General features: G+C 42.9%; 1 protein-coding gene across 3 annotated transcripts in view; it reads left to right on the top strand.

Annotated features, from left to right (window-relative positions):
- slc1a9 (solute carrier family 1 member 9) overlaps positions 1-25,288 on the top strand; it is a 58,054-nt gene that overhangs the window by 12,122 nt on the left and 20,644 nt on the right. For 2 of the 3 annotated variants that reach the window (XM_062050261.1, XM_062050262.1), the window contains 5 exons: positions 13,901-14,059; positions 14,136-14,288; positions 14,351-14,604; positions 18,857-18,962; positions 24,551-24,677. In XM_062050261.1, the coding sequence (XP_061906245.1) occupies positions 13,906-14,059; positions 14,136-14,288; positions 14,351-14,604; positions 18,857-18,962; positions 24,551-24,677 (794 nt within the window). In that variant the 5' untranslated portion in view covers positions 13,901-13,905. Of the gene's footprint in view, positions 1-6,668; positions 6,768-13,900; positions 14,060-14,135; positions 14,289-14,350; positions 14,605-18,856; positions 18,963-24,550; positions 24,678-25,288 lie in introns of those variants that run through there. The other variant, XM_062050264.1, reaches the window with a different exon arrangement.

Raw genomic sequence — 25,288 nt, forward strand, 5'->3', positions numbered from 1 at the left:
GCTCCAGTTGATACAACACTCGCGTCAGGGGGGCGCACCCCACGGCGGGGGCGCACCAATCCAGCACAACAGCGGCGCATGGACTTAATTTATAAGTAAAGGTAAGACCATAATAACGTTTTTTTTATTAAATGTGCTTTTTTGTGTGCTACAGTTTGTATGTGTAAAGTTAAAGTTAAGTTAAAGTACCAATGATTGTCACACACACACTAGGTGTGGTGAAATTTGTCCTCTGCATTTGACCCATCCCTTGATCACCCCCTGGGAGGTGAGGGGAGCAGTGGGCAGCAGCGGCGCCGCGCCCGGGAATAATTTTTGGTGATTTAACCCCCAATTCCAACCCTTGATGCTGAGTGCCAAGCAGGGAAGAATGCTGGTATGAGCTTTTAAACATAACCTGTTAACTGCTGCCAGTCACATGGTGAATAAGATACTCTTTAGGGTTCATATGTTTGTAAATCTGACTGTGATAAAGTCAGTGCCTCACCAGCCATGAACCTCAACGCACGTCACTGATATGTATGTATATTTATAAATTTTTTATTTTTTTCGTTTTTGTGAACATGTTCTTGTGTTAATAAAAATACAAGCATGTTTAACATACAGATGCCCTTCTTTCATGAAGACAAGAATATAAGTTGGTGTAATACCTGATTCTGATCACTTGAATTGATTGGAATCAGACAGCATTCCCAGTAGTGCTGATTACTTCCACATTTTCGAATTTACATATGAGAGGAGAAAAAAGTCCTCTTTTCTGCCCAATGCCACATGAAAGTGGTTGGTTTTTGGCATCTTATTTGTCCAGCTGGCTGTTGTTTTTACCAGGATTTTCAACCCGTCCTTGTCCCAGTACATCGTCCCACCCTGTCTAAAGGACTCTGTTATTGTCCCACTGCCAAAGAAATCTGCAGTAAACAGCCTGAATGATTACCGTCCAGTGGCACTTACACCAATCATTATGAAGTGCTTTGAAACTCTGGTTCGGGGGCACATCACCTCAAATCTGCCACCTGCATTGGACTCTCAACAGATCTACAGAGGATGCTATCGCAACAGCCCTCCACACTGCTCTGAGCCACCTAGACCAGCAGGGGAGCTATGCAAGGCTACTTTTTGCTGATTTTAGCTCTTCGTTCAATACCATCCTCCCCCACAGACTGGTGCCCAAACTGACGGGGCTGGGACTGTCTTCCTCCATCTGCCACTGGATCCTGGACTTCCTGACAAATCGCTCTCAGAGGGTGAGAGTAGGCTCCCACCTCTCAACATCCATCAGCATCGGCACCGGCTCCCCCCAGGGCTGCGTGCTAAGCCCCCTACTATACACCCTCTACAATCATGACTACACCCCTGCTCATGCCAGCAACACCACTATTAAATTTGCAGACGACACCACAGTAGTGGGACTCATTTCTGGGAGGGATGAGTCTGCCTACAGAAATGAAGTGGAGCGGCTGACTGGGTGGTGCAGGGAAAACAACCTGGTCCTTAACACCACCAAGACAAAGGAGCTGATCATGGATTTCCGGAAGAAAAAAAACAATAAACATCCAACCACTGTACATCAACGGGGACTATGTGGAAATGGTCTCTGACTTCAGGTTCCTGGGGATCCAGATCGAGGAAAACCTGTCGTGGAGTATGAACACCTCAGTGACCATCAAAAAGGCACAGCAGAGACTTTACTTTCTGAGACTCCTCAAAAAGAACAACCTGTCACAAAAACTGCTTGTGTCCTTCTATCGCTGCTCAATAGAGAGTGTGCTGACATACTGCATGTGTGTATGGTATGCCAGCTGCACGGCAGCAGAGAGAAATGCACTTCAGAGGGTCATAAAAACTGCCATGAAGATCACTGGCTGCTCTCTCCCCTCCCTAGATGAACTGTACAGTGCCAGGTGCCTCAAAAAGGCCCAAAACATCATAAGGGACCCATCTCACCCTGGACATAAACCTTTTGAACTGCTGCCCTCGGGCAGGAGATACAGGACAATAAAATGCCGGACAAACAAACTTAAGAACACTTTTTACCCGCGAGCAATAGTGTCGCTGAACCAGTGGCGTGCGGTAAGGTTAATGTCTGGTGAGGCACGACTGCATCATCACAGTCAAATTTAAAAACATATCAACCTGCAGTGCAGGTGTTGTGTCCCTGCGGTCGTTCGCGGCTCCTGCAGCGCGAGCATTGTAGTTTTTGCACTTTTTGGCTTCTTGTTAAGTGACTTTTTTTGGGTGGATTCGGTCTTGCACATGGAGGGTTTGGGTGTGGGCTTTGGTTGGTGTGGCCACGGTGCTCCCGTCGGGCGGTGCATTCTGCGGCGGAGGTGCTTGGCACCAGGAGGCGGGGTTATGATACGAGCCTCACACAGTGTGTCTCCGCAGCAGATTTATGATCGCTCAGCACTAAAAATACGTTACACACATACAATTGTTGACAAAATACACTGTACATTATATACCTCAGCTAACTAAACTATGGAAATGTATAATATAATTCATATAGCAATACGGTCTCACTGCACAGCAGGCCAGCAGTTAGCCGAGTCGCAATCCATGGTGAGGCACAAGTGCCTCAACTGGCTGCTGATCACCGCACCGTCTCTTCTCAGTATTTGAACGGCAAATGTGAAAATAAAGATAAAAATAATCTAAAAAAGGTGAAGTTAAATGGAAAATAACTTTAGTATAATCACTGGATACATATAATAATTTAATTAATTTTTTTTTCTTTTTCTTTTTTTTTTCTTTCCATGATGGCAGGTGAGGCCCCGCCTCCCCTGCCTCTAGTGACTGCACGCCACTGCGCTGAACACAAGACGACAATAATGACTGTGCATGTGAGCTGTGTGCTTGCTATTTTTATGTATTTTTTGTATTTGTATCTATTTATCTATGTTCTTATGGTTTTATGTGTTATGAATTTGCACTAAATTAGTTTTGCTTACAATTTTGTTGTACAATGTACAATGACAATAAAGATATATTCTAAAATTCTTCCATACCCGTATCCTTGACAAGAAATACATTGACGGCAAACTCCGTAGCTTGTGAGCTTGTGTGTGCTAGCTTTCTGAGACTCTTATTTGGTTAGCGCAGGCAGGATGGAGGAGCACTTTCATTGTGAATACAGGAACTGTGCGGTTGGTCCTTAGGCTCTTGACGGCAGGTATGGCACGAGACTCTGTTGAAATGAAGTGTTTCTCGCCTTCCTGTTGGTCGTTTTTTCCTTCCTACTGAGCTCGCAGCAGCCAGCGTCATCTCACAAGATATTCGGGTGCCTTAATGTCAATCAAGTGACGTCATAGTGAATATTTATGATCGATAATTTTTAGGTTTATTTTTTTCAATGCCTGGCTGGCGACCGAATGACATAGCGTCTGCGATCGACCGGTAGCTCGCGATCGATGCAATGGGCACACCCTAGGCAATCATTTTGCCACCTATTGCTGTCACAATGCATACTTGCCAACCCTCCCGTTTTTAGCGGGAGACTCCCGGTATTCAGCGCCTCTCCCGATAACCTCCCGGCAGAAATTTTCTCCCGACAAACTTCCGGTATTCAGCCGGAGCTGGAGGCCACGCCCCCTCCAGCTCAATGCGGACCTGAGTGGGGACAGCCTGTTCTCACGTCCGCTTTCCCCCAATATAAACAGCTTGCCTGCCCAATGACGTCATAACATCTACGGCTTTTAGAGAGTAGAGTGCACAACTGCGCACACAAGAGACGAAGCAGAAGAACGAGAAAGTTACAGACATGGCGACGCCGTCGACGAGCAAGATGAAGAAATACGCTTGCAAGTTCCAAAACTAATAGAAACAAGAATTTCAGTTCATCCAGGACAGTTCGAAGGGGAAGGGGTATGTAATTATGTTGCCTGTACATTTTGTAAAACAGACTTCTCCATTGAACACGGTGGCCGAGTCATGAACGGAGGAGAAGTTAAACAGGACAATACTGCCATCTACTGGATAGCCCCCGGAACACTGAAATTCAAGTATTTATTTTATTTATATGTATAATAAAATAAATATATATATATATATAGCTAGAATTCACTGAAAGTCAAGTATTTCATATATATATATATATATATATATATATATATATATATATATATATATATATATATATATATATATATATATATATATATATATATATATATAATAAATTTAAGTAATCAAACAAGAGTCTAAGTCTTTCGTTATCCTTTTGGATATGCTGGCATGTTTAAATTTAAAAGATTGCAAACCAAATATTACATAATTTTCTCATGAAACTCTTAATCTGGCTGTGTGCAGGCTACTGAATGAACACATTTTGTTGTAAATTACACAAGATAGATTTATATTGCAGTTAATTAGAGTCACCCACCTCTTCTAATTTTTGGTCATATTGCCTGTTCTTCTTATTCTTCACCTTCTTTCTGATGTTTCCTTTTTATTTCAGCCTGTGTGCGGTTCTCGGAGCACACAGCAGGCTTGCCCACGCTATCCCATTCACTCCTCTTTCGTTTGCTTAAAACACGAGAAAAAAGATCCTCCTACTGAATCGTACCGAAGTGTGATTGGGCAGAGTGTGCAGATCTCAGGCACATGGCTAATTTTAATATATTTTTCATATTTATAAGGGCACGCAAACATATGCGGTCAATTCCACGTTGATTAGGATGTAAAAAAGAAATGTACTTGAATTAGTGCGTGTGCACACTTTGATACATCTGAATTTTTCTTCGAGTACGCCATTTTCTGGATTGGAGCCTACGCCAATTTTTGTAGGAAATCCACACAACTCTTTAAAAATCAGGCCGCAGGACCTCGAAGTCTCAGTTTTTTATCTGGAAGTCTACAAAGCTTACAAACAGCAGTGTTTCCCACAGAACGGCAATCAATTCATGTCGGCGGGGGCACAGTTGTGGCGTTATCAAGATGATGTCATCGTATAATATTGATGCTAACTTCTTACTATATTGATGCTAACTTCTTACTATTTAGGTCAGTCTGCAGCTCTGCATTCTGTGCTGGACTATGGAATAGAGATGTGAAGTTCACAAACGAGTCGAGTCTTTTGAACGGCTCTTTCAAGTGAACGATGAGAACCGATTCGCAGTTGCGAGACATTCATTAGAGAGCCATTTTTAATGCACGTGCAGATACAGCGTCACCCAACCGGCATATGGACTAGAAAAAGAGTCAAAATCAAAGAAAACATTGCAGCATTTGGATTCACTTTATTATTATTTTTTACTTTGAAATGTTTTCATTAATTTATTTCTATCCACGTTTCTGGTTCATTGTTCTGGAACGGTATGTAAAGTATCTCAAGCATAGCACTGTACACTTTTTTATTCACATTTTTTATTATCTATTCACTTTTATAAACATATATACATTTTATTCTTACTCATACTGCTTGTGTATTTTTCTGGCGCTACAAAGTTTTTGAGGTGAGAAAAAATTCTAAATTAATTATGTTACTGTCAAAACATGTGGATTTGGCACCACCTTAAAGAATGTTTACAATGAAAACAAAACAATAAAGTTATTGCCAAGGTTTGAAAATAATTCCCATCAATAAGTAATATTTGTGTAAATTAAAATTATACCAGTGATTGTGTCCGTGATAAAAAAAATAAAAACAAATTTTACTGTAATATCTACTTACTTTCTCGCTTAACATGTTCTATCTACACTTCTGTTAAAATGTAATAATCGCTCATTCTTCTGTTGTTTGATACTTTACATTAGTTTTGATGATACCACGAATTTGGGTATCAATCCGATACCAAGTCGTTACAGGATCATACATTGGTCATATTCAAAGTCCTCATGTGTCCAGGGACATATTTCCTGAGTTTATAAACATAATATAAAAAAAACCCCCACGAAAGATAGATGTTGTGATGCCAAAAAATATCGATGTAGACTAGATGCGCTACAGTACTTGGTATCATTACAGTGGATGTTAGGTGTAGATTTACCTAACATCCGGTACTTTTCAGAGGCGGTATAGTACCGAAAATGATTCATTAGTATCGCGGTACTATACTAATACCAGTATACTGTATAACCCTAGTCGCTACTGGCCACATGTTGCCTAAAGAATAATGTTAAAATCCTTGTCCGACCCGTTTACGGACGTATACTATTCATGTTTGAATAACTCTTACTGCAAATGGATATCAGCTCCAAATATCAGTTATCGGCCTCCTTGACTACTAATAATCAGTATCGGCCCTGAAAAAAAACCATAACGGTTGATCTGTAGTTTGTAGAAATGAGTCAAGTAGTTTTTGCACAGTCCTGTTAACAAAAGAATGTTGACGAAATGCTGGCTCTATGCCAATTAAGCATAATTATCGTTGTCTTGTCGACTTTGTTGGAATTGGACCTCACTAGACATTGAAGTCAGGTGACCATATGGCGATCAGGACATGTTTTTCCCGTGCCACCTCTACGCAACCCCGCTTGTCCGAGGGACGTTCTGGTCATCAAACATTGTACGAGTGACGAATGACATAAGGGTTGAAAAGAGGATTTGTGAAGACTATAACAGAGGAAACTCCTCCCCCCTCCTCTCTTCACCACACATTTGGCGGAGGATTACATCCCTGCAATCGTAACTTGCCGTTCTCTCCGCCTCCCAAACACACTGCCGAGATAGCGACGGCAATCCCAGCGCAGGAAGCCGAGCCAGTGAGGGGTGGAGATCCGGCCGGGTGCGGAGGATGACAGCTTAAGGTCAAAGGGCAAAGGGAGCACAGGTAACATGTTTTCCCCTCTGGTGTGTGGCTGGACGCCCCGCTCGGTTGATGGATTATAATCACGTCTGATTGCAGTCTGTTTGGAAATAGGACGTTCATACGTCTGACATGGACTTGGCACGCTGCACTGCTCTGCAGATGTGTTTACATATGATTCATGTGAGAGCAGAGGTGGTGGGAGTCACGCTAATGTCTTTTCAGGCAGGGGACAGACGTACAATTGGACGTTTTGTTGCTTAGAAGCCGATGGGGAGGTTAGCAGGGAAAACCTTGTGTTGAACAATGGGAATTAAAGTACAGTAAATGCATCAGAGCAGGGGTGTCCAAACTTTTTCCATTGATGGCCACGCGGGGGCCATTCTGATGTTTTTATCATTTTCAAAACCAATACAGTATATAGTTTTTTTTGTTTTACCTTTAAGGCTCCACTCAAGTTTATATATGTACATATATATATATATATATATATATATATATATATATATATATATATATATATATATAGAAATATATATATATCTGGAGCCAGGCCCGGAGGTGGGGCACGATGGCGAGCGCCTGGCCTGTCCCCATGGGGCCCGGCCGGGCACAGCCCGAAGAGGCAACGTGGGTTCCCTCTCCAATGGGCTCACCACCCATAGCAGGGGTCATAGAGGTCGGGTGCGATGTGAGCTGGGCGGCAGCCGAAGGCAGGGCACTTGGCGGTCCGATCCTCGGCTACAGAAGCTAGCTCTTGGGACGTGGAACGTCACCTCACTGGGGGGGAAGGAGCCTGAGGTAGTGCGCGAGGTGGAGAAGTTCCGACTAGACATAGTCGGACTCACTTCGACGCACAGCAAGGGCTCTGGAACCAGTTCTCTCGAGAGGGGCTGGACTCTCTTCTACTCTGGCGTTGCCGGCAGTGAGAGGCGATGGGCTGGGGTGGCAATTCTTGTTGCCCCCCGGCTCAGAGCCTGCATGTTGGAGTTCAACCCGGTGGACGAGAGGGTAGCTTCCCTCCGCCTTCGGGTGGGGGAACGGGTCCTGACTGTGGTTTGCGTTTACGCGCCAAACCGCAACTCAGAGTACCCACCCTTTTTGGATTCACTCGAGGGAGTACTTGAGAGTGCTCCCCCGGGTGATTCCCTCGTTCTACTGGGGGACTTCAACGCTCACGTTGGCAGCGACAGTGAAACCTGGAGAGGCGTGATTGGGAAGAATGGCTGCCCGGATCTGAACCCGAGCGGAGTTTTGTTATTGGACTTTTGTGCCCGTCACAGATTGTCCATAACGAACACCATGTTCAAACATAAGGGTGTCCATATGTGCACTTGGCACCAGGACACCCTAGGCCGCAGTTCCATGATCGACTTTGTAGTTGTGTCGTCGGATTTGCGGCCTCATGTTTTGGACACTCGGGTGAAGAGAGGGGCGGAGCTTTCTACCGATCACCACCTGGTGGTGAGTTGGCTGCGATGGTGGGGGAGGATGCCGGACAGACCTGGCAGGTCCAAACGCATCGTGAGGGTTTGCTGGGAACGTCTGGCAGAGTCTCCTGTCAGAGAGAGTTTCAATTCCCACCTCCGGAAGAACTTTGAACATGTCACGAGGGAGGTGCTGGACATTGAGTCCGAATGGACCATGTTCCGCGCCTCTATTGTCGAGGCGGCTGATTGAAGCTGTGGCCGCAAGGTAGTTGGTGCCTGTCGTGGCGGTAATCCTAGAACCCGTTGGTGGACACCGGCGGTGAGGGATGCCGTCAAGCTGAAGAAGGAGTCCTATCGGGTTCTTTTGGCTCATGGGACTCCTGAGGCAGCGGACAGGTACCGACAGGCCAAGCGGTGTGCGGCTTCGGCGGTCGCGGAGGCAAAAACTCGGACATGGGAGGAGTTCGGGGAAGCCATGGAAAACGACTTCCGGACGGCTTCGAAGCGATTCTGGACCACCATCCGCCGCCTCAGGAAGGGGAAGCAGTGCACTATCAACACCGTGTATGGTGAGGATGGTGTTCTGCTGACCTCGACTGCGGATGTTGTGGATCGGTGGAGGGAATACTTCGAAGACCTCCTCAATCCCACCAACACGTCTTCCTATGAGGAAGCAGTGCCTGGGGAATCTGTGGTGGGCTCTCCTATTTCTGGGGCTGAGGTTGCTGAGGTAGTTAAAAAGCTCCTCTGTGGCAAGGCCCCGGGGGTGGATGAGATCCGCCTGGAGTTCCTTAAGGCTCTGGATGCTGTGGGGCTGTCTTGGTTGACAAGACTCTGCAGCATCGTGTGGACATCGGGGGCGGTACCTCTGGATTGGCAGACCGGGGTGGTGGTTCCTCTCTTTAAGAAGGGGAACCGGAGGGTGTGTTCTAACTATCGTGGGATCACACTCCTCAGCCTTCCCGGTAAGGTCTATTCAGGTGTGCTGGAGAGGAGGCTACGTCGGATAGTCGAACCTCGGATTCAGGAGGAACAGTGTGGTTTTCGTCCTGGTCGTGGAACTGTGGACCAGCTCTATAGTCTCGGCAGGGTCCTTAAGGGTGCATGGGAGTTTGCCCAACTAGTCTACATGTGTTTTGTGGACTTGGAGAAGGCATTCGACCGTGTCCCTCTGGAAGTCCTGTGGGGAGTGCTCAGAGAGTATGGGGTATCGGACTGTCTGATTGTGGCGGTCCGCTCCCTGTATGATCAGTGCCAGAGTTTGGTCCGCATTGCCGGCAGTAAGTCGGACACGTTTCCAGTGAGGGTTGGACTCCGCCAAGGCTGCCCTTTGTCACCGATTCTGTTCATAACTTTTATGGACAGAATTTCTAGGCGCAGTCAAGGCGTTGAGGGGATCTGGTTTGGTGGCTGCAGGATTAGGTCTCTGCTTTTTGCAGATGATGTGGTCCTGATGGCTTCATCTGGCCAGGATCTTCAGCTCTCGCTGGATCGGTTCGCAGCTGAGTGTGAAGCGACTGGGATGAGAATCAGCACCTCCAAGTCCGAATCCATGGTTCTCGCCCGGAAAAGGGTGGAGTGCCATCTCCGGGTTGCGGAGGAGACCCTGCCCCAATTGGAGGAGTTCAAGTACCTCGGAGTCTTGTTCACGAGTGAGGGAAGAGTGGATCGTGAGATCGACAGACGGATCGGTGCGGCGTCTTCAGTAATGCGGACGCTGTATCGATCCGTTGTGGTGAAGAAGGAGCTGAGCCGGAAGGCAAAGCTCTCAATTTACCGGTCGATCTACGTTCCCATCCTCACCTATGGTCATGAGCTTTGGGTTATGACCGAAAGGACAAGATCACGGGTACAAGCGGCCGAAATGAGTTTCCTCCGCCGGGTGGCAGGGCTCTCCCTTAGAGATAGGGTGAGAAGCTCTGCCATCCGGGGGGAGCTCAAAGTAAAGCCGCTGCTCCTCCACATCAAGAGGAGCCAGATGAGGTGGTTCGGGCATCTGGTCAGGATGCCACCCGAACGCCTCCCTAGGGAGGTGTTTAGGGCACGTCCGACCGGTAGGAGGCCACGGGGAAGACCCAGGACACGTTGGGAAGACTATGTCTCCCGGCTGGCCTGGGAACGCCTCGGGATCCCCCGGGAGGAGCTGGACGAAGTGGCTGGGGAGAGGGAAGTCTGGGCTTCCCTGCTTAAGCTGCTGCCCCCGCAACCCGACCTTGGATAAGCGGAAGAAGATGGATGGATGGATGGATATATAGAAATATACGTATATATATATACGTGTATATATACACACACCGGTGTGTGTGTGTGTGTGTATATATGTGTGTGTATATATATATATGTGTGTGTGTGTGTGTGTGTGTGTGTGTGTGTGTGTGTGTGTGTGTGTGTGTGTGTGTGTGTGTGTGTGTGTGTGTGTGTGTGTGTGTGTGTGTGTGTGTGTGTGTATACATATTCATCCATCCATTTTCTACCGCTTGTCCGTTTCGGGGTCACGAGGGGTGCTTAACATGTATATATATATATATGGCTTGTGATTTGATTTGATTCTTGGTGTAACGATTCGATTCAGAATCTATGCCCGAATCAAGACAATTCTTGATTCAAAATCAATACTATAAATTGATAAACATCTCTGTTAAATTTGTATATTACTTAAAATAAAACTGGCTTTGTTTAATACAATTCTACCCAAACATTTAATAAAGTGGCTAGACTTAACAGATTTTTTATTTGGGTGGGGGAAATGTTTTTTTTTTTGTTAGTTTTGGTTTTTTTTTCAAATTTGATTTTTGATTTTTTTTTTATCAATTAAGAATCGTTAAATAATTATAGCGATTCATTCGAAGATCGAATGAAATTGAATGTGGCGCGCCACCACGGCATTTTCATTACCGCCACACCTTTAAAATAAGGTGGTTGTTTTGTTTTTTTTTACTTGTAAACAAATTAAAGTAATATAATATATTTTAGCCCCCAGAAGAAATCACAGAGTCCGACGCTATTTTTAACTTTTATTATCAATCGTATGAGAACAAACAAAGGCACAATTCCTACAAGTTTTACCTCCTGTGTATACACTTTCGTTTCAGTAGAGTCCGTGCTTTCCCGGACACACAACAACACTTCCTCATTCTCCTCCAATTACCTTTCAGGCATGGACGGCGTGTTTGCAAACATGGGAAATACTGACATCAAATCCAAAATAAACGAACATAAAACAGTAACATTAGCTGGTCGTTACATTATGAATTGATATATACAGCCTATTATTTGCGCTTTATTGACAAGTGATGTACCGAAAACTTGACCACCCAAAAAAATACTTGGAACCACCCTACCGAAACCGGATGTAAACAAAACGCACGCCATTGTTTGGAGTGTTGTCATCATCACGTGATATTTATATATATTGCCGGTATACCCGTATACAGCCATCTGCAAAATGTGCAAATATGAAGAGGACAGAGGCGGCTTTGAAGAAGAGAAACTCGAGCAACAGCACGAAGCAAGTGTGACATCATGCTCGCTGCGGCTCTCTTCTTTCATCAGGGACATCAAGGGACAGAAGTAGAGTCTCTAAACACAAGTACACTTTATAATAACACCAGGAGAAGATGCTAAATGGTATTTACATTTCATGACTTGATAATTAACCAAGTATTAGTGATATTGTTATTATCAGCGCTGACGTAGACTATTTATAGCGGCGCCGTGATCAAGAGCTTGCATGCCAATGTTGACATGATCGACTGATCAGCTGCTTCCTTGCTCATCAAACTTTATTGAATATAAATCATGCCTCTCACCTGGATAGTAGAAGGACGAGGACGTATTCTCACAAGTTGGTAAACTTTCACAGCCAATTTAGACCCGGAATTTACGAGAACGACACGAAAAGACGTTCGGTTCCATCACCCTTTTTCTTCACAAGGATTATGAATCATTCTTTATCTAAATGAAATTATACGAGCATCTTAGCTGTCGGCATCATAATGACAGCAGACCGTGTACAGTAAGTGATGTTTTATTGTGTTTGTGGCTCATAAAATCTGCTGTGAGCAGTAATCAATGATGTTAAAAAAAGGCGAACGTTTGAAATTAATGCACCGCGTTTACTTTAAATGATCAAAATATGTAAACAATAAATGTTTTAAATGTGCTTGTTACTACATTACATATATACTTACATCATGTATAAAAAAACATCAATGGAGGTGTTTGGATGTTTTTTTAAGGGCCTCATAGGCTGAATAGAACAGCTTCTATAGGCTCCATTGTAAGCAGAATTTTGATCGCATATATTTAATGTTTAGAAAGCATTCAAAATGTGAAGTGAATTATGTTTATATCACGCTTTTCTCTAGTGACTCAAAGCGCTTTACATAGTGAAACCCATTATCTAACTTACATTTAAACCAGTGTGGGTGGGCACTAGGAGCAGATGGGTAAAGTGTCTTGCCCAAGGACACAACAGCAGTGACTAGGATGGCGGAAGCGGGGATCAAACCTGCAACCCTCAAGTTGCTGGCATAGCCGCTGTACCAACTGAGCCACGCCGCTTGTCGTCATGTTTCTTATGATGATTGTGAAAGATAGGCAAAATTCCAAAATAATGCAGTTCCTCTTTATCAATCAATCAATCAATCAATGTTTACTTATATAGTCCTAAATCACAAATGTCTCAAAGGGCTGCACAAGCCACAACGACATCCTCGGTTCAGAGCCCACATAAGGGCAAGGAAAAAACTCACAACCCAGTGGGACGTCAATGTCTCTTTAAATAGGTCAATAATTCATAAAACAATTGATTGATTTTTTTTTTTTTTTGAGCAATGACAATTTAAAAATAATGTCTTAAGTCTCTTTATCAACTTTAGATCAGTTGATTATACTTTTTTTTTTTTTTTTTTTTAATATTTGTTTGATTTATGTGTTTTTTGTCAAAGAAAACTTGGTTTTTATGTGGCAAACACAATAAATGCAGTATTTTCCCCAGCAATTATTTCAAAGTTGGATATTTGTTATGAAGTAATTGGAGCCTTGAATAGGTCAAATATTCATAACAACATTGATTTTGATTCATTGAGTAATGACAGTTTAAAGTAAAAAACAGCCTGCATGGCAGCTTTGTGTGTGGCCTAGTGGTTAGAGTGTCCACCCTGGGATCGTTAGGTTGTGAGTTCAAATCCCGGCCGAGTCATACCAAAGACTATAAAAATGGGACCCATTACCTCCCTGCTTGGCACTCAGCATCAAGAGTTGGAATTGGGGGTTAAATCACCAAAAATTATTCCCGGGCGCGGCGCCGCTGCTGCCCACTGCTCCCCTCACCTCCCAGGGGGCGGTCAAGGGGATGGGTCAAATGCAGAGGACAAATTTCACCACACTTAGTGTGTGTGTGACAATCATTGGTACTTTAACTTTAACTTTATTAAAGTCAACATTGCCACTCTTGTTACATTTCACCTGTTTGCTCTTTCATTCCACTTTTTTTTTAAGTATTTTTAGCACTTTGTATACCCCTGCATCAGAAGCCAACTGTCCTCCAATTGTTTATGAAAATGTATATGTACCATAAATATTCTGCATATGATCTCCTCCTGCGTCATTCCATCCCATAGAAATATAACACAAATGTATCCCTGATGTCTGGATGATGTCACTGTGCCAAAGCTAATCAAGGATTTGTGCTCCCTGACATATTTCGCTCCAATGTGTCCACAGGCAGGATGACAAACCAGCCCACGGTCAACCAGTCCAACACCGACAAGCACAAGGCCAGAGACGAAAGCCGGCAAGATGACCACATTGAGGCTGGCTACAAAGATGCTGGTCACTGCAGCCGCAACACTCACAACCTGCTGCTGGGACTCACCGTCATGGGTACGTACTGTCCCGATGTCACGGCTTTGTCGCCGGGCGGGGAGGAGAATCACAGCAAGGCCTCTACCTGTGTCAGGTGTGGTCATGGGAGCGCTGTTCGGGATGCTGCTGCGCTACATGAAGGTGACGGACAACTCCGTCCTCACCATGGTTTCCTTCCCCGGGGAAATTCTCATGAGGATGCTGAAGATGCTCATCCTGCCTCTCATCATCTCCAGCCTCATCACAGGTGAGTCGCTCAGAGGTGACTTCCTGTTCACGTGAAAGACGACATGTCCCGACGCGTCTCAGGGCTGGCCGGTCTCGACGCTCGCTCCAGCGGCAGGATGGGCAGCAGAGCCATGGTGTATTACATGTCCACCACCATCATCGCAGCCATCCTGGGGGTCATCTTGGTGCTAAGTATCCACCCCGGCAACCCCAAACTGAGGGGGGGCGGAGCTACCATGGGTACCAAAAACCAGGAAGTCAGCAGTCTGGACGCCTTCCTTGATCTGATTCGAAACCTCTTCCCTGAGAACTTGGTGCAGGCTTGTTTCCAGCAGGTAACACTTCTACTTCCTGTGTTTTGTGTGGTGCACTAGATGAGGCTCGGCTCTTCTGCTGCTACTAATCCCTTTTACATCTGGAACGCTGCTTCCTTATTTACTACAGGATACATCAGCTGGTCAACACTGCTAAGCAGCAGGGGCAGCCGGTGGCATAAACACTGTATGCGCTTGTTTGGCTCCACAACCACAAGGGGGGCCACATAGTCATGACCTGGGCTTTTGTAAAGAATTGACTATTTTTTTGTTTCATTTAAATCAACGGTGTCCAAACTTTTTCCACTGAGGGCCACACACTGAAAAATTAAAGCATGCGGGGGCCATTATGATGTATTGAATGATTATAAAAATTTGGAGAAATAGGTTTATAATTTTGTATTATTATTAAATGCTTACATCTCTAGATTAACTTTAGGTCTATATTTCCATATAAGTAAAACACGTGTATGTTTCATGCCCTTTCTGTCAAAAACACAAAATATGGAATATATTTTCCCCTCAAAACTGTTCTACTAAATAATAGGTAAATGAATAGGTCAATAATTCATAACACTATTGACTAATTCATTATTTTGGTGGGGGGGGGAGTAATGACAGTTTAAAAAAATAAATACACTACAATTATTGGGGACCCAAATGGGCCTCACTCATAAGTGTTACACTGTAAAAAAAAAGAATAAATATATATTTTTAAAATATATATATATTTTTTACTTTCAGTCCCAAGATCATTTTCAAATATATCCGTCGATTATAAGTTTTTATAATTTATGTTTTTTTATTTGTTTGTTTTATTTCCTTTTTGTCAAAGAAAACTTTTATTTTAATATGTCAAACACACAAAATATGCAATATTTCCCCAAAAATGTTTTCAAAGTGGAATTTTTGATGTGATTTACTTGAAGCCTTGAATAGGTCAATAATAACATAATAGATTTTGATTCAGTATTTTTTGAACAGTGACAACTTTAAAGGGAAAAAACAGCCTGCATGGCAGCTTTGTGTTATTAAAATCAACATTGCAACTTTTTCTCGTTACATTTCACCTGTTTGCACATTCATCCCACTTTTTTTTTAATACTACTACTACTTAAAAATACATTAAAAATGGCCCTTGGCCCGCACTTTGGACACCCCTGATTTGAATCCATCACTTATAAAAGACCAAGTCATAAAAGTTTAGATACAATCAAATTTTTCTCTCAAATTTTAACAATACGGTTGTTTGAATCCAATTAGGAATATGTAACTCTACCTACACCCCTTGCAAAAATACAAAATGGTTCATTCCTCCTGGTAGCAGCAAAACCAGCATGGAGCACTTCACTGTTCATTCAACACATGTCATCAAAACTCACAAAGAAAGTAAAAAATGTAATAAGTATTTGTGGCAGCATCAGACATATTTATGTGTAAATTCCACTTTAGAAACTCATAGCCCATAACTTTGGTGCAATCAAGGACCTTCATTTAAAGCTTGAAACAGAGGCATCATTAGTTTCTAAAACAGGCGATGCCCTAGTAGATGCACCAATAATAATAATTGAAATAATTACATCATATGATTATTATCCACTGATGATAATCCGACATGAATCAGATAATCTTTACTTTATACTATGATCTAAAGGAAATCCTGACAGATTTATAATCTTAAATGAATAATGATTTTTAAACTTCACATTCTGGCTACTTTAAAATTAATGTGATGACTTTTTGTAAAAAAAAAGAAAAAAACTCAACTTTTTTGGAAAATAAAACAAAACCAAACAATTAAGGATGGTTTAAGAATATTTTAGGGCGCATTTAACCCCCCAAATAGGACAAACAATATATAATATAGATAGATAGATAGTACTTTATTGATTCCTACAGAAGAGTTCCCTCAGGAAAATTAAAAATAATATGACACCACTTGTTCGGTTGCTTGATAAAAACACATTATTGATAAAGGCGAAAACATGTAACTATTGTGGTTTCTGGTCATGGACTGCTCCGTCAACTGTACTTCCTGGTCATCACGTTGGGAAGACTGACATGTCCGTCAAATTAGGTCAATGATTAGTTTTTTGGTGCATGTAACCATACTGAGCGTTAGCTTTAAAGGCCTACTGAAATGACATTTTTTTATTTAATCGGGGATAGCAGATCCATTCTATGTGTCATACTTGATCATTTCGCGATATTGCCATATTTTTGCTGAAAGGATTTAGTAGAGAACATCGACGATAAAGTTCGCAACTTTTGGTCGCTGATTGAAAAAGCCTTGCCTGTACCGGAAGTAGCGTGACGTCGCAGGTTGAAGGGCTCCTCACATTTCCCCATTGTTTACACCAGCAGCGAGAGCGATTCGGACCGAGAAAGCGACGATTACCCCATTAATTTGAGCGAGGATGAAAGATTCGTGGATGAGGAACGTGAGAGTGAAGGACTGGAGTGCAGTAAAGGACGTATCTTTTTTCGCTCTGACCGTAACTTAGGTAAAAGGGCTCATTGGATTCCACACTTTCTCCTTTTTCTATTGTGGATCACGGATTTGTATTTTAAACCACCTCGGATACTATATCCTCTTGAAAATGAGAGTCGAGAACGCGAAATGGACATTCACAGTGACTTTTATCTCCACGACAATACATCGGTGAAGCACTTTAGCTACGGAGCTAACGTGATAGCATCGTGCTTAAATGCAGATAGAAACAAAAGAAATAAGCCCCTGACTGGAAGGATAGACAGAAGATACTACTATCAGGAGACACCGAACCAAACACTGGACCTGTAACTACACGGTTAATGCTGTGCCGCCTGTCGAAGCCTAGCAATGCTGTTGCTAACGACGCCATTGAAGCTAACTTAGCTATGGGACCTCATCAGAGCTATGATAAAAACATTAGCGCTCCACCTACGCCAGCCCTCATCTGCTCATCAACACCCATGCTCACCTGCGTTCCAGCGATCGACGGCGCGACGAAGGACTTCACCCGATCATCGATGCGGTCGGCGGCTAGCGTCGGATAGTGCGTCTGCTATCCAACTCAAAGTCCTCCTGGTTGTGTTGCTGCAGCCAGCCGCTAATACGCCGATCCCACCTACAGCTTTCTTCTTTGCAGTCTCCATTGTTCATTAAACAAATTGCAAAAGATTCACCAACACAGATGTCCAGAATACTGTGGAATTTTGTGATGAAAACAGAGCTGTTTGTATTGGGATACAATGTGTCCGAATACTTCCGCTTCAACCATCGACGTCACGCGCAAACGTCATCATACCTAGACGTTTTCAACCGGAAGTTTCCCGGGAAATTTAAAATTTCACTTTATAAGTTAACCCGGCCGTATTGGCATGTGTTGCAATGTTAAGATTTCATCATTGATATATAAACTATCAGACTGTGTGGTCGGTAGTAGTGGGTTTCAGTAGGCCTTTAAGGTGGGGTGTGAGTACTTCAGGAGTTTAATTATAGTAAATCAATAATATTGTTCTATTATGCAAAACCAACTTTTCTTACTTATTGGTACGTGTTTTTGTGTATTTGGGATCCCCATAAGTCGTGAAAATGTGAAATTAAACCATGGAGGCATGGCGGGGATATTTATTAAACAACCTTGTCTTCCTTCATATTGTGTCCAAACAAGTTTGGTAATTGAGACTTGAGGGACGTATTTTGCCATTGCTACGTCAGCGGTTATCTTCTTATATAGTTTAGTAGAGGTTTACTGGAAGAGCCTCGCGCGAGTCTGCCATTTTATTCAGTTGTACGAATAAGTCCCTTCTTTTTCTCCATCCTTTTGTTGTGGGCAGACTGGCTCGTACATGCACATGCATCCTCCGCTGTTGCCATTTCTAATACAAAGTAGCGTGTAGTTTGAACTTATTCTGTCAGTAGACTCCATATGTAAGCGCTAAAAACTACAACATGGCTGACAGGGAGAAGATGCAGAGCCACGTGAATAAGACTACCAACAAAATGGCGTATCCTGAAGAGACGGTCTTTAAAACAAAATGTATGTGAAGATTTGACCCCATATCATGTTATGTAGACCACAAGGAAGGGTTTAAATGTAAAAAAAAAACAACAAAAAAACATATCACCTTTTTAGCCCTAAACCAGATTTAGTTTGTGGCCAGAAATGCCCTGCTAAGCACAAACTGATGTTTCTGCAGAAGTGACTAAAGTTTCTTACTATCTAATGACTCTTTCCTTCCTGTTCTTGTACACTGGATTTTTTTTCTCATTTTTAATTCCTACCAGGTCCAGACGGTGCTGAAACAAGTGTCAGTAACAGCGCCAAACCAAACGGAGCCCATTGTAGTAAACAGGAAGAAACTGGAGTATAAATGGGGCATGAATGTTCTTGGTGAGTCAAGTCTTGTGTTGATGTCATTTAGATCAAGCATGTGTTTCTCAGCTGTGGGCCGCAGCGGTACTCAGTTGTAATACACTTGTCCACCACTTGTGGCAGTAAGGATAATATCAAACAAACAGGAGAAGTATGGAGTTAAAGTCTTACAGATGGTTCTTAAAGGGGAAGTGCACCTTTTTTGGAATTTTGCCCAATATTCATAATCCTTATATAAAACGAGAACTAGGATTGTACGTTATACCGGTACTGATAAAATACCGCGGTACTAATGAGTTTAAAACCGTACTATACTGCTTTTGAAAAATACAGGTATTTTTTTTCCATCGACATGATGTGGGCCGCGGTGACATGCTGGCATACAAACTGCGGCGCATGTGTCAACACACACACACAAACACACACACACAGCCCTTGCAAGAAGAAACAGTGTAAAGACAGAAGATGGAGAATGGACGTATTTTGGCTTTAACGCTAACGATAAAGGTGGAGCTATTAACACTCAAGCGCTGCCCTGCAAGTGGTGCTTTAAAACATAGCTAGCTGATAGCTACTTAGCGGCTAACGTATCTATGTAGTATTTTAGTTACTTCTAAATCACTAATCCTCGCCTCCATGGCGACAAATTAAATATGTTTCTTACAAATATCATCCCTGCAAGACGAGGAATAGCTAAACATGCTTCACTACACACCACAGGAGGATACTAGAGCTAACTGCTAACAGCAACCTAACGCTCCTGAATGCATACTTGCCAACCCTCCCGGAACTCAGCGCCTCTCTCGAAAACCTCCCGGAAGAAATTTTTTTCCTGAAAATCTCCCGGAATTCAGCCAGAGCTGGAGGCCACGCCCCCTCCAGCTCCATGCGGACCTGAGTGGGGAAAGCGGCGACAGTCTGTTTTCACGTCCGCTTTCCCACGATATAAACAGCGTGCCTGCCCAATCACGTTATAACTGTAGAATGATCGAGGGCGAGTTCTTAGTTTCTTATGTGGGTTTATTGTTAGGCAGTTTCATTAACATCCTCCCAGCGTGGTAACAACACACAACAACAGCAGTCACGTTTTTGTCTACCGTAAAGCAGTTCGTCTGCCGTAAACAGCAATGTTGTGACACTCTTAAACAGGACAATACTGCCATCTACTGGATAGCCTCCGGAACACTGAAATTCAAGTATTTCTATTTTTTATATGTATAATAAAAAAAAAAAATATATATATATATATATATATATATATATATATATATATATATATATATATATATATAGCTAGAATTCACTGAAAGTGAAGTATTTTATACATATATATATATATATATATATATATATATATATATATATATATATATATATATATATATATATATATATATATATATATATATATATCCATTCATCCATCCATCCATCCATCTTCTTCCGCTTATCCGAGGTCGGGTCGCGGGGGCAGCAGCCTAAGCAGGGAAGCCCAGATTTTCCTCTCCTCCAGCCACTTCGTCCAGCTCCTCCCGGGGGATCCCGAGGCGTTCCCAGGCCAGCCGGGAGACATAGTCTTCCCAACGTGTCCTGGGTCTTCCCCGTGGCCTCCTACCGGTTGGACGTGCCCTAAACACCTCCCGAGGGAGGCGGTCGGGTGGCATCCTGACCAGATGCCCGAACCACCTCATCTGGTTCCTCTCGATGTGGAGGAGCAGCGGCTTTACTTTGAGCTCCCCCCGGATGGCAGAGCTTCTCACCCTATCTCTAAGGGAGAGCCCCGCCACCCGGCGGAGGAAACTCATTTCGGCCGCTTGTACCCGTGATCTTGTCCTTTCGGTCATGACCCAAAGCTCACGACCATAGGCAAGGATGGGAACGTAGATCGACCGGTAAATTGAGAGCTTTGCCTTCCGGCTCAGCTCCTTCTTCACCACAACGGACCTATACAGCGTCCGCATTACTGAAGACGCCGCACCGATTCGCCTGTCGATCTCACGATCCACTTTTCCCTCACTCGTGAACAAGACTCCTAGGTACTTGAACTCCTCCACTTGGGGCAGGGTCTCCTCCCCAACCCGGAGATGGCACTCCACCCTTTTCCGGGCAAGAACCATGGACTCTGACTTGGAGGTGCTGATTCTCATCCCAGTCGCTTCACACTCGGCTGCGAACCGATCCAGTGAGAGCTGAAGATCCTGGCCAGATGAAGCCATCAGGACCACATAATCTGCAAAAAGCAGAGACCTAATCCTGCAGCCACCAAACCGGATCCCCTCAACGCCTTGACTGCGCCTAAAAATTCTGTCCATAAAAGTTATGAACAGAATCGGTGACAAAGGGCAGCCTTGGCGGAGTCCAACCCTCACTGGAAACGTGTCCGACTTACTGACGGAAATGCGGACCAAGCTCTGACACTGATCGTACAGGGAGCGGACAGCCACAATCAGACAGTCCGATACCCCATACTCTCTGAGCACTCCCCACAGGACCTCCCGAGGGACACGGTCGAATGCCTTCTCCAAGTCCACAAAGCACATGTAGACTGGTTGGGCAAACTCCCATGCACCCTCAAGGACCCTGCCGAGAGTATAGAGCTGGTCCACAGTTCCACGACCAGAACGAAAACCACACTGTTCCTCCTGAATCCGAGGTTCGACTATCCGGCGTAGCCTCCTCTCTAGTACACCCGAATAGACCTTACTGGGAAGGCTGCGTGCTGAGACAGAGGCATATATTTATATATATATATATATATATATATATATATATATATATATATATATATATATATATATATATATATATATATATATATATATATATATATATATATATGTATATATATATATATATATGTATGAAATACTTGACTTTCAGTGAATTCTAGCTGCAAATATACTCCTCCCCTCTTAGTCACGCCCCCAACCACGCCGAGGCCCCAACTACGCCCCCCGCCCCACTCCCGACCCACCCCCGACCACGCCCCACCCCACCCCCCGGAATCAGAGATCTCAAGGTTGGCAAGCATGCCTGAATATAAACAAAAAGGTGGGTGGACAAAGGTGTTGACTGTAACAATATCAAGTACAAGAGCCGTATCTAGTCGATACTACACAAAGTCTTTTTTCCTTTTTAAAAAAAATTAATATTATGTTTGTTTATTAACTCTGCAAATACCTCCCTGGACACATGACTTTAATTATGACCAATGTATGACCATGTAACTACTTGGTATCGAATCGATACCCAAATTTGTGGTATCATCCAAAAAAAACTAATACAAACAATCCAAACAACAGAACAATAAGTGCTTAATACATTTTAACAGAAGTGTAGATGGAGCATTTTTAAAACAGAAAGTGAACAGATATTAACAGTAAATGAACAAATAGATTAATAATCCATTTTCTACCGCTTGTTCCTCATAATTTTGACAAAATAATAGAATGGGAAATAATACCATATGTTACTACATACGTCAGAGGCCACTTAGGATCCTGGAGGATCCTATGCAACTAAGTGAAGTGGTCTAGATTGTTTGCTATTTTATTTAAGGACAAAATTGTTATTTGATTGCAATAAGAAACCTATATATATATATACATATGTATGTATGTGTATATATATATATATATATATATATATATATATATATATATATATACATATGTATGTATGTGTATATATATATATATATATATATATATATATATACATATATATTAAGGCTGAAACGACGCGTCGACGTAGTCGACGTCATCGGTTACGTAAATACGTCGACGCCGTTTTTGTGCGTCGACGCGTCGCATATTTACGTCACACTACCGTCATGGCGAAGCGCAAAGCAGACAATCAAAGCAGACGATCAAAGCAGACGATGCGAGGGGGGAAAAGCATGCCAAAAGTGGTCAAAAGTGTGGGAGTATTTCAATACACGGCCTAATAATGTTGTTGTATGCACACTGTGTCGAGCGGAAATGGCCTGTCATAGCAGCACAACGGCTATGAACGAACATTTGAAAAGAAAACCATCAACTAGTCAATCGTCCGTGCGAGCATACGTTGTCATCATTACACAAAAACATGAATGTGTCATTTGTATCTGCTAGGGGTGTAACGGTACGTGTTTTGTATTGAACCGTTTCGGTACGGGGCTTTCGGTTCGGTACGGGGGTGTACCGAACGAGTTTCTAAGCTAAAGCTAAAGCCTTAACAAGCTGCATTGCTCCTTCTGCCTCTGTCTCAGCACGCAGCATTGTCCCACCCACACAACCATCTGATTGGTACACACATAGCATTACCAGCCAATCAGCAGTGCGTATTCAGAGCGCATGTAGTCAGCGCTTCAGCGTGGAGTAGATAGGTGTTTAGCAGGTGAGCATCAGGCAGCGGACTCTCCCCAAATGATAATAAACACCTCCCAGTCAACTACTAGTAACATCACTATGAGCCTGTTGACCTTCTAGAAATATAAACTGCAGCTCAGCTCACTCGCAGTCCTGGCTTGAGGTGAAGGCTAATTGCCTCTCAGTTCCAGCCACATCGACCCCTTTTGAGCGCCTATTTTCAGCTGCTGGGAATATTGTAAACATGAAAAGAACCAGAGCATGTACACATGCTAACCTTTCTTCATTACAACTGTTAGTCACTCACTGGAATGAGTAGAATTGGTTATTGTGTTCTGTGTTGGACTGGATGTTTATTTTGCACATTTTAAAAGCAATACTTAATGTTTACAGTGCTCCAGAATATTTAGATTGGCACGTTTCTGTATTGGATGTTTATCTTTATTTTTGCACATTTTAGCAAATAAGCAATACTTTCACTTTTGTTGAAATGTTTACACTGTTGTTACAGAATATTTCGTTTTGCACTTTTTTGTATTGGATGTTTATCTTTATTTTTGCACATTTTAAAGCAAAATAAGCAATACTTTTACTTTTGAAATGCTTATATTATTGCAGAATATTAAGATTTGCACTGGATGTTGACTTTTATATTTGCACATTAAAAAGCAAATAATCTACTTTTAATTTTGTTGAATGTTAAAAGTTTTAAATGTTTACATTGTTACAGAATATTTAGTCATGTTGTTGTCAATGTTGACTGAGTGGCCATACTTATTTTTTTTTGTAAATAAAAGCCATGCCTTTTGAAAAAACGAGCCTACATTTATTTTTTCATCTTCATTTTGAATAAAAAAAAACAATCGGTAAAAGGAAAAATAATCTATAGATTAATCGAAAAAATAATCTATAGATTAACAGATTAATCGAAAAAATAATCTATAGATTAATCGATAGAAAAATAATCGTTAGCTGCAGCCTTAATATATATATATATATATATACACACATATATGTATTTATAATATTTTTGGGGATTAACACATGGTTTGATATCATTTGACAAGGTTGTAAACTGTAAATTGGTAATATAGAATTATTGAATACAAGATTACTAATTCAGTGTAATTATTTGAGTGTGTCCCGGGCCCCTCTGTAGTGGAAAAGTTGGGCCCCGTGGTGAAAAAGGTTGTGAACACACACATGAATCAAATATTGTCATCAAGTTTGAATAACTTTGCGTTCATCTTCCTTCAGGCTTGATTGGCTTCTTCATCACCTTTGGCATCTGCATGAGCAGGATGGGCGAGCGCGGGAAAATCATGTGTGACTTCTTCAACATCCTGAACGAGATCATCATGACGATGGTCTCTATGATCATGTGGTGAGTGTCTCGTCTTTTCCCAGCGCCACGCTTGTGTGCGCGCAAGTCTGCAAACGTGCGCACAACGTGTGTCTGTTTTCGCTCTTACGGGTCAGCGGCTGCCTTATTATGACACTGTGGAGAAAGCGCACACGGCGGCCGCTGACAGTGATGGAGAAGGCCAAGGCTGCACTTGAGACACAGTGTGGGAACAAGCAGCAGCGGGCGCTCCGATAGGACAGGAAGTCTGTGGGAGAAAGCGTGTCATTGAAGGACGTGGACAGATGGGATGAGACGCCTTTCTCCCGGAGCGTGCTGGAGTCTGTGGTATGCAGGGGAGTAGCAGGAGCCGGCGCCCGGAACAATGTTAAGTTCTCCCACAAGAGAAGAAAAGGAACATCTCCTGAATGTAATGAAGACTCTGGAAGGGCGGGACGGAAAGGAACGCGGAAGGATTCTAAGCTCAAAGCTTCTATTAGGACCCTCCTTTTAACAGGGTAGAGTCCTCCCTGATTCTTTTGTTTTAAGGCTGTGTATTACAGGGGTGTCCAAAAGGCGGCCAGCAGCCAAATAAAATAAAAAATACTACTATTACTTTCTTTTAAACATAAAAAAGTGGAATAAAGAGGAAA

Source organism: Entelurus aequoreus, linkage group LG06 (assembly GCF_033978785.1).
Source record: "Entelurus aequoreus isolate RoL-2023_Sb linkage group LG06, RoL_Eaeq_v1.1, whole genome shotgun sequence".
In the NCBI taxonomy this organism is placed as follows: domain Eukaryota; kingdom Metazoa; phylum Chordata; class Actinopteri; order Syngnathiformes; family Syngnathidae; genus Entelurus; species Entelurus aequoreus.